Source organism: Octopus bimaculoides, chromosome 9, assembly GCF_001194135.2.
Source record: "Octopus bimaculoides isolate UCB-OBI-ISO-001 chromosome 9, ASM119413v2, whole genome shotgun sequence".
NCBI classification, from domain to species: Eukaryota; Metazoa; Mollusca; class Cephalopoda; order Octopoda; family Octopodidae; genus Octopus; species Octopus bimaculoides.
In genome coordinates, this window is record NC_068989.1 from 39,701,267 (window position 1) to 39,712,067 (window position 10,801).

Here is a 10,801-nt window from a genome sequence, read left to right on the forward strand (position 1 = left end):
GCGGGTGACACGTAAAAGCACCCACTACACTCTCTGAGTGGTTGGCGTTAGGAAGGGCATCCAGCTGTAGAAACTCTGCCAAATTAGATTGGAGCCTGGTGTTGCCATCCGGTTTCACCAGTCCTCAGTCAAATCGTCCAACCCATGCTAGCATGGAAAGCGGACGTTAAACGATGATGATGATGATGATGATGAACCCTCTTCCAGCACATTCAGCTATAAAATCAGTGGCACAACAGAGGTTGAGATGATCAGAAACCAACTGCATCTCAGGTTTTTTTTTTTTTTCATGCAAGTTCACCTTCTCACAGAAGGAAGTTGAAATGAAAATTAGAGGTCCTTTACTCTCAGTGTTTAACATTTTAGTTAATTCATAGCTGGGATTGTAACAGGTGGTTCCGCATACAATCTGTAATACAATACATATGTACTCTACAGAGTACATTGTAATTAGTCTTAATAAAGTAGTGTCTTGCCAAAACAGGCCAACAAAGATTCATAAAATTATGAATTATTTGGTGCTGTAATGCCTCGGGTCTATAGAATGAAAGAATAAACTGAATGAGCTAACCTCTGATATACTGTACCAAGAAAATATACAGGTTTTTTACCCTTCAACACATTTTCTACCGTAGAGCATTTTGTTTCAAGAACTTTATCTTTCATCTTCATCAAACAGTGTAAATTGACAGAACCCTTCTTTAACCAGGTCTCAGGTGTTGAGTACAAGATTACAAGATTGCCCAAAATATATAACTAGGGGGAAGAAAACAAACAAAAATGACTTTGAAAAATCTTTGTATATGTGTGTGATGGTAACTCACTTAGAAAACAACCCTATTAGAGATGTGAGTTCAAGTCTCATGGCTGGCTGGTAACGTATTTTTCTGCATTATATGGATAATTTATCCTGATCACGCTATTTATAGCATTATCATGCGTTTGAGAAATAAATTTATTTCTGTATCTTACAATACATCTCAATGCTTCTAAAGACAAACTTTGTTTACTTTCATCGTAAAGTTGAATTTAACTCTATTAAGTACTGAAGAGCAATGAAACCCAGAGTGTTGAGTGTATAGGTGAAATTTGCATTTGATAGTTGAATTTTGATAATATATTTCATTGTTTAAAGGTTTAGCTTAGTATTTTATCAATATTCCCAATCTGAACTGATGAATTAGTTGTTTATAATGCTCTACATCTCTAATGACCAAAATCTAGGAGATGAGCTCTGAGGAATTGGTTCCTTACTCCTAGAAGCTTAAAGACTACTCTACATTTGCCAAATGATCTTGTTCTATCATATATTATCATCATCATCATCCATTTTCCATGCTGGCATGAGTTGGATGGCTTTTAAAATAACTGGTAAGGATAGGGACTGCATAATGTTCCATAGGCTGTTTTGGCTTGGTTTCTGTGCTGAACGCCCTTCCTAATACCAACCACTCTACAGAGTGTATTGGGTACGTTTTAAGTGGCACGATCACAGGTGCATTTCCAGTGTCACCAACCACCAGTGCTTTTTATGTGGCACCTTGGTTTTAGGATCTTAATTCTGTTGTGCTGGGCAGGTCTTTTCAAGTATAGCAATGCACCACATATGTTGATCCTCTGTCCTCTCCTTTGTAAGGATCAGCATTTTGAGATCAGCTTTCATTACTTCACCCCATGTCTTCCTGGGCCTCCCTCTACTTTAAGTGGCCAACAAACACTTCTTTATGCAACTGTCCTCATCCATCTACATCACATGACCAGACCAACACAATCTCCTCTTTTGCACTTTGCACACACTCGCACACATGCATGCAAGCAAACACACACACACACACACACACACGCACGCTCGCACACACGCATGCACGCACGCACACACACACACAAAAACAATTAATTATTTTTGGATATTTCTACGATATGTTGCAGTTCTGATAACAACTCAGACCACAGTTATACCACAGAAGTACAAAACATAGGTTCTATGGATGGTGACCAAGCATCAAAGGGTGTCCCAATGAACAGCAACTCTCAGCCAGCAAATGTAGACAACAGCAATCCTAAGATGAAGACAACCGCAGACCTTCTAAAGGAAGCAGCAAGTAATGGAAAAAAATACATTGCTGCTGGAATGGTATTTTACTTTTTTAACCATTTGTTTCATTTTATTTTGTTTTATGATATTTTTCCATGCTATTATAAGTTATAAGGATATGTATTAAGGAACTGTTTTACAGCTGGATACTGTTCCTGTTTGTTTAAATCTTACCTGTTATTCAAGAAACAGATTTTTTTCATTCTGCTTGTTTTGAAAGTACAGTGCTGAAACATAATTTGTTAGGAAGATTTGTCAGCTGACACCACAAAATTTTGATTTATACTTTCATGCAAGGACACTGAGTGAAATATTAACATGAACATAAGCATGCACGCACACATGCATGTATGCACATGCACATGAACACACACGTACACACACACACACACACACACACACTTTCTTTCTCTTTATTTATGGGTTAACAATGCAAGCAATAATTTCGTGTTCACAATTCACAATTGTTCAAACATACCATGTGGAAGTGTTGGTACTCGTCTCCATTTTGGATGAGAAAATGCAACATTATATGAGACTACAGAAGTATCTTAGAAGTATTTTAGAAGCTCGCGAGCTGCAATAATCCTTTTGATTGTTAAATTTTAATTTTTAATCTTAAATATATTCCCTTAAGTTAGGCATCTATTTCTAGCATTTTAGCTTTTCTACTGACCACTGAACTAATTATTCTTTCTGACCACACTGAACCTAAAATTCATTTTTTTAATTAACAGCCATAAATACCTTCTTTCTCCATTTTACCAAAACTTTAACCCCTGACCTCTCATCCCAAACCTACCCTAATGAAGAATAATACTGGCATCTTATCTCTTATTTTTATGTTTATTTAAAAATTTTTTATTTAACTTTTGCTCTCATTCATTCTTTCTAGCACCTATCTCATTCCTTTCTTTTCTTTCTTCTATTCACTCATTCACAACCCCTACCTGTCTATCATGATGTCTATCTCTCTCACTTTATACAACCACTTGGACCATTTTCATACTAGCTCACCGCTTGATCTATCCCTTCAATATGAATGCAACATTCAAAATACTGCCAAAATACTGCCTGAATCTACCTGAGATTATACTTAAGGACCTATAACTTCATGGAGGTATGGACCTACCTCCATACCCACTGGAAGAAGATCAGCTGTGAACTTTATTCTCCTATCTTTATTCTTCTATCTACTGTTTTATTCCTTTATACACTGTGAATTCTCTATCTAGAACAGTGCTTCTTAACCTGAGGGGCATCAGTAATTTTCAGTGGGGGTGTGAGCCCTTGAGAAAAAGCAAGAATTTCTCTAATGATATTTGTTATTCTCTTAATGAGAGTATAGACAAATAATGAGAAATTTATGAAAAAATGCAAAAGTATCGCCTTATACCTTTAGTTTTCTTATTCTTCTATCTTAGTGCTACTTACCATTTTCTGTGCTTATTGACCCTGCTTCATATCCCTCAAAACCCTCACTAATTCTGAATTGTAGCTTTAACATTTGCCTTTATTTTGTAATTCTTTTTGTTACAACAAGACTCAGTTTAAGAACCACTGGTATTAAGTTTAGATATTATTAATGTGTAAAGACAAACATCTTTTTCAGTTAATAGATTATAAACAAGTTTGATCCACAGTTTTCATATATATGAAATAATGTGAATCTTAAAAATCAAGAGACACGCTGAAACATTATCAAATGATTATAGTAACATCATCATCATCATCATTTAACATCTGTTGTCCATGCTGGCATGGGTTGGATGGTTTCACTGGGCTGGCACACTGGAAGGCTGCACCAGGATCCAGTCTGATTTGGCATGGTTTTCTACAGCCAGATGCCCTTCCTAACGCCAACCACTCTGAAGTGTAATGGGTGCTTTTGTGTGCCACCAGCACAGGTGCCATTTGCGTGACACCAGTATCTGTCATGACTGTGATTTTGCTTGGCTTGATGAGTCTTCTTCTCAAGCACAATGTATTGCCAAAGGTCTTGGTCATTGCCTCAATACTTGAAAGGAGCTTAGACACTTTGCCTCCATGAGGCCCAATGCTCATAAGGAACTCAGTTGCTTTGCTTCCACAAGGCCTCATGCTCGAAAGGTACTCAGCCACTTTGCCTCCATGAGACCTGACGTTCAAAGGTTGATCTTTTTACATGCCACCAGCATGGGTGCACTTGGCTTGATGGGTCCTTTTAAAGAGAGCACACCACCAAAGGTCTCAGTTACTAGTCATTGCCTCTTTGAGGTTCAAAGTTCAAAGGTCATGCTTCACTGCCTCATCCCATGCCTTCCTGGGTCTACCCCTATCACTTGTCCCCTCCACAGTTAGAGATCGGCACTTCTTCACACAAGTGTCCTCATCCATACGTATCACATGACTATACCAGCACAGTCGTCTCTCTTGCATACCACATCTGATTCGTCTTATGCCTAACCTTTCTCTCAAGATGCTTACACTCTGTTGAACATACGTTGCACATCCAGCAAAGTATACTGGCTTCATTCTTCTCAAACCTACACATGTCCTCGGCTGTCATAGTCCATGTTTCACTGTCATGCAGCATAGCAGTTCACACACAGGCATTAAACAATCTGCCTAAGAAATATTAACTTAATTTTTTTAAATTGTAAACTATTTAAAAATTTTAGCAAGATGCGAAGTATGATATATATAAAAATAGGAAATAAAGCAAAAAGTATGTAATAGGTTCTACTATTGCTCAATTCAATAAAATCTGAAAACATTAAAACACAAATTAGAATAATTTAAAATTTTAACAATAAAACCAAAGTTTTTAATATTAAATACTTATGTTAAAAATGTAGTAAATTTTTTTGTAAGAAAAATAATTATAATATAAAGCCAAATGTTATACTAAAATTCAGATTTAAATATTACAGAAAGTACTAGGTAAAACTAAAAGCTATGCAAAATCTTTTCTTTTTTAAAGAAATTTTTTTGAATATGTTTTCCTACAAATAAATACAATATTTTATTGTACAAATTTTTCGTATAACTTTTCTTTTAATTTAACTTTTATTCCAAATTTTTTTGTTTTAATTTTTTTCTGAACTTTTTACTCCAAGCGTTCTAACTTGGGCCTTGACATTATCTTACATGTGCTTTATCTTTTGATCACATATTTGTGTTGTCCACTGCACATCAAATAATTTGCAATGAGTGCAAAGAAATGGAAATATCTTGATGAATATATTCGATTTGGATTTGTGTCCCTCCAAAAGGATGACACTGAAGTCCCCCAGTGTGTGATGTGTTACAAAACTCTGAGCCATGATGGAATGCGACTCTAACGCTTGGAACACTACTTGAGGACAATACATCCTGCTCTTATAGACAAGCCCAAGGCATTCTTTGAAACAAAAAGACATTCCTTGAAGCAAGCTAAGTTGGACGGTAGTGAGCTATTTCGGCAACAAACTTCAATAGTTATTGAGGCTATGAGATCGCCATGTTGATTGCAAAGAGCAAGAAGAGCCCTAACATCAGAGAGTCTCTCATAAACCAAGACTACTCTGTGCAGAACTCGTTCTGGAGAAAGATGGGGCAAACAAGCTTTCACAGATTTCACTATCAAATGATACAGTCAAGGGAAGGATTGATGACTTGTCTCAAGGCATCAAAGATCAAATTCTCGACCAAATAAGAGATTCTCTTGTTTTTACCATTCAGTGTGACGAAACGGCTGACATTGCTCAGTGTTCTCAGCTACTGGTATATGCTCGTTTTGTGTCAGGCAACTGTGTAAAAGAGATGTTCTGTCACCCTATGGATAATTGTACAACAGCAACAGCTATCTTTCGTGATGTATCAAACTTCTTTCAGGAAAACCAACTTTCGTGTGATTCACTGGTAGGGGTGTGCACAGATGAAGCTCCAGCCATGCTTGGTCGGCAGTCTGGATTCATGAATAGGGTAAAAGAAAAAAAATCCATCTGTTGTAGGTACACACTACATGCTTCATTGCGAAGCCTCAGCATCCAGAACCTTACCTACTGAATTGAGAAATTTCCTGAACATGGCTATCAAGGTTATTCTTTTACTCTTTTACTTGTTTCAGTCATTTAACTGCAGCCACGCTGGAGCATCGCCTTTAGGCGACCCCAGGACTTATTCTTTGTAAGCCTAGTACTTATTCTAGTACTTATTCTTGTACTTATCAGTCTCTTTTGCCGAACTGCTAAGTTACGGGTACATAAACACACCAGCATTGGTTGTCATGCAATGTTGGGGGACAAACACAGACACACATACATATATATATATATATATACATACATATATACGACGGGCTTCTTTCAATTTCTGTCTACCAAATCCATTCACAAGGCTTTGGTCGGCCTGAGGCTATAGTAGAAGACACTTTGCCCAAGGTGCCATGCAGTGAGAATGAACCCGAAGTTCGCCTTTTATAGAACCATGACTAATGTTGCAGTTTGCCTTCTCTTTCTTAGACAGGTCCAAAGGGAGTTTGAAACAGGAATGAGTTGTGCAGTCACCACTTAGCAGAGTTGCAGCTATTCCACTTGACGCCACTGCTATGGCAATGTGTTTCATTTGGCGCAGTTTAGCCAGAAGAAGGTTGATGACAATGTTTTACCAGTTCCACCTGGAGCATCCAGAAAGAAAAGACCTCCTCTTTCATTTTCAGTGCTCGAAATAATGGTCTTATAAACACCCAGTTAGTCCTCCATCAGTTTGTGTTCTTTATCAGCTATATACACCGTCATTTCCTTGATGTCATAGCTGATTTCTTGCAGGTACTCAATTGCGAAATTGTTTGCTGCCTGCTCCGGTTGAGGCAGACCAAATGTGGAATTGCCTTGACGTCCCATAGCTTGCACTCAAATGTCCAGGTCAAGTAATACCTCGTTGCAATTGGTGTTATTGAACGTGGCAATTTCTACTGAGGTTTTCCTTTGAATCCTTTGTAGGATGTCCTCTGCCATGCTGGTTTTGTGGGTTGCCCAAAGCTTGAAAGGTTCACTCAAGTCACATGTCATCGACATGATAGAAAATTGTAGGTGCAGTTGACTTAGTACTGTGCTGACTGCTGCCTCCTCCAGTGTCTGGTCCCAGTGAGCATCATCCTCAAGTAGTCCATGTTTGGCGCAGGCTTCTCTGTAGGTTATGCAGACTTCCCCATTGTGTCTTTGAAAGTCTGTGAATGATGTAGGACTTCTGACAGTGTGCAGCAGTAGATGCAGAAAGAAGCACTCCCGCTGATTAGGGTGCACAGTGTATACCCACCCGATGTCCCTACTTCTGAAGACAGCATCTTCTTCCCAGCCCTCAATGCATGCTCATTGCTTGCGTATGTTCCATCTATTGTGTGCCCTGGGTTATACGAGAACACAGAAGAATTTGAAACTACATGCTTAGGAAGCAAACTGCTTCACAACCTAGTCATGTCTGTACCTAAGAGGCCATACAGAGAGACTGAACTCAAAACCAATGTGCTTGGGATTTAAACTTCTTAAATGCACAACTAGCATGGGAATGCATATATAAAGCATATCCATAAAGTCATGGTGGGTTTCAAAACTATTTATTGATGTAACTTGCAACACTGCACATTTCATATACATGTTGAATAAGAGACCAACTAAAAAGAGTTTGTATACAGTTTAGTGCAGTTCAATGTGGTTTCCATTTGTTGCCCTGCACACATTTAATCAATACCCCAGTTAGACGAGTATGACTTTATAGACACACTGTATGTGTGTGTGCATATCTGTGTGTCTGTAAGTGCAAGTGTGTGTGCATGTTTGTGTGTCTGTAAATACATGTGTGTTTTTGTGTGTGTGTATATATATATATAGATATATTTAGCTAAATATATCACTGCTCTAATGTTTTAGAGTGTGCTTCTTTTATGGATATATGAATTACTGATGATTTATATACATGTGTGTGTATACATATCTATATCTATATCTATCTGTCTGTCTGTCTATTTATCTACACACACACACACACACACACACACACACGCACACACACATGTATATAGTAACTCATATATACACTGATCTCATTGTTTTCTTGGAATACAGAATAGTTGGTGCATGACTGGCCATATAGGTTATGGATATCCAAAGATCAGTGTAGGTGAATATATTCCAAATTATTACACTTTGTGCATCAATGATTTTAGTGTTAAGATATAAAAACAACTTATTGCAGCTCCAGTGACATGTCATCATGATCGCAGTAATGTTATTCTTTTTTTCTTCCAGATAAATGAAGCCATTCATGAATTCATACGGGCTATGACATTGACAAGAGTGATATTTGGTTCCATGCACTGGCAGCTGGCTGCCAGTTATGTTTCATTAGCTGAAACCTACCTTCAAGGAAAAGGTATATATTTTACCTCTAAGCTACACTTTCATAATATTTGTTTATGATGTTTTTTGTTGTTTAGTTCTAAGTCACCTCTCACTGAACTGGCATATGAATAAAAGTATTCTAGTTATGAGCATCACATTTTTTTGTCTTTCTGTGAGAGTTTATCTAAGATTGCATTAAGGAGGGTATAGTTTGAGGGAGATTTAGCTGCTCATTCTGCCTAGCTGTGTGGCCATGTAATGGAATTCATGTACAGCATGAATTCATAGCTAAGCTCTCTCTTCTGCAGTTTCTTCAAAAGAACCTTGATAAAGTGATGTATATATGTGTGTGTGCACGCGCACACACACATGCATATACATATATATGTACACAAAAATGCAATACATATATACTCATACATTATCTAAGTGAGGATGAAGTGAAATGATAATATCGATGATGATGATAATGATATTGATATATGTGCTTCTATAAGAACATAGACTTCTTAAAGTTTCATTCTTCATTCAGTATAATATTTATCCACTATAATATCCAATATAATATTTAATAACATGAAGGTTCAGGTCAATTTGTTCTTTAATATATTTGCAATATATATTTAATATAATGTTGAAATCACTTAATATGTATAAAATTTATATAAAAGTATTTCCTGTTATTTTATTGAATGATTTTAACATTATATTGAATGATATATATTGATTGCATAATTACATATTTGATTTTAATTTGAATAAATTTTTGAGATCTTAAACATCTGTTGTTCAAAGCATAAAATTCCAAAGACTGTTTAAAAGATGCATAAAAAATAAATATATTAGAGGAGGTTTTGTAAAAACTCATACTTAGATAATAAATGTTATTCTTCTGTGATAGTACAGCCATTTAACATCATTGTCAGAGTTATAACTGTGGTTGATATATTTGTTTTGCAACCACATGGCTTTGGGTGCATTCCTGCTGTGTGGTACCTACTATAGCCTCAGGTCAACCTATGCTTTATGAGTGAATTTGGTAAACGGAAACTATAGAAACCTATTGTAGTATAAAAGTAGACATGTTGTGTAAATATTCAAACACCATCACTGTCATTTCAAATCCTGCTGCATTTCAAAAATAACTTTTGGTCTTCTAAAATTGTCTTGGTGTATAAGTTGATCTACTGTTTTTGGCTATTAATTTTAATCTGAAAATTTTGACTTGTGTGCTGGAAAATATGATAATTGCAACAGTCTGGGAGAGCCGGCAATGGTCATGCCAATGCTATTTCTACCCTGATTTACTTATACATGTAAAACAGAAAAAGAAAAGTGAGAGAGAATTGCAGAGAGCATATTATATCAAAGTTTTTCCTTCCAAAGACTGCTTTTTCTTCCAAAGTATATTTCTTTGTGTGTAGGTTTCACTGCCCAGGCAGAATATCATGCTGAGAGAGCGAAATCTTTGATGCTTGATTCCAATATCCATATTGCTACTAATAATGCTGACAAGTTGTCCATGTACAACATGCTTGTTAATTTACACCATATATTGGCTGTAACAAAATGCTCAGAGAAAAAATATCCTTTTTGATAGGCACCAATTTAAAAAAAAAGCTTTTTGTTTGTATTTTGTCAATATTTCTCCGAGCATAATGGCGGTGAGCTGGTAGAAACGTTAGCATGCTGGGCGAAATGCCTCGCAGTATTTCGTCTGTCTTTACGTTCTGAGCTCAAATTCTGCCGAGGACGAATTTGCCTTTCATCCTTTTGGGGTCGATAAATTAAGTACCAGTTGTGTACTGGGGTCAAGCTAATTGACTGGCCCCACCCCAAAAATTTCGAGCTTTGTGCCTAGAATAGAAAAAAATAATTCTCCAAATAAATTAGTTGTTTATTTACACTAGCTTTTATAATATACTATATATTTATGTCTTTATTGCCCACAGGAGGCTAAACATAGAGGGGACAAACAAGGACAGACAAATGTATTAAGGCGATTACATTGACCCTAGTGCATAACTGGTACTTATTCAATCGACCCTGAAAGGATGAAAGCAAAGTCGACCTCGGCGGAATCTTTTATAATATACTATATATTGACACATACAAGACCTGTAATGGAATGGCCAAGAGAATCAAATCCACTACTTGACTGGTATATATTTTATTTAGCTGGAAAGGATGAAAGGCAAAGGCTGAATGTGGCTGCCAGAACAAGGAGTGAAACATACTGAATCTGCTAATCTATAACATTCTGTAGAAGTATATATTGAAATGAATTAAAAATTGGTGAACTATTTTGCTACCATTGTACCCTCTCACACTGTGTCTCTTTTCT

General features: G+C 36.7%; 1 protein-coding gene across 4 annotated transcripts in view; it reads left to right on the forward strand.

Annotated features, from left to right (window-relative positions):
- The window catches only part of LOC106874122 (tetratricopeptide repeat protein 23), a 191,496-nt gene that overhangs the window by 21,741 nt on the left and 158,954 nt on the right, over positions 1 to 10,801 (forward strand). For all 4 annotated transcript variants that reach the window (XM_052970647.1, XM_014921734.2, XM_014921732.2 and 1 more), the window contains exons 3-5: positions 1,930 to 2,134; positions 8,365 to 8,488; positions 9,882 to 10,041. In XM_052970647.1, coding sequence (XP_052826607.1) covers positions 1,930 to 2,134; positions 8,365 to 8,488; positions 9,882 to 10,041 — 489 coding nt within the window. The remainder of the gene's footprint in view (positions 1 to 1,929; positions 2,135 to 8,364; positions 8,489 to 9,881; positions 10,042 to 10,801) is intronic.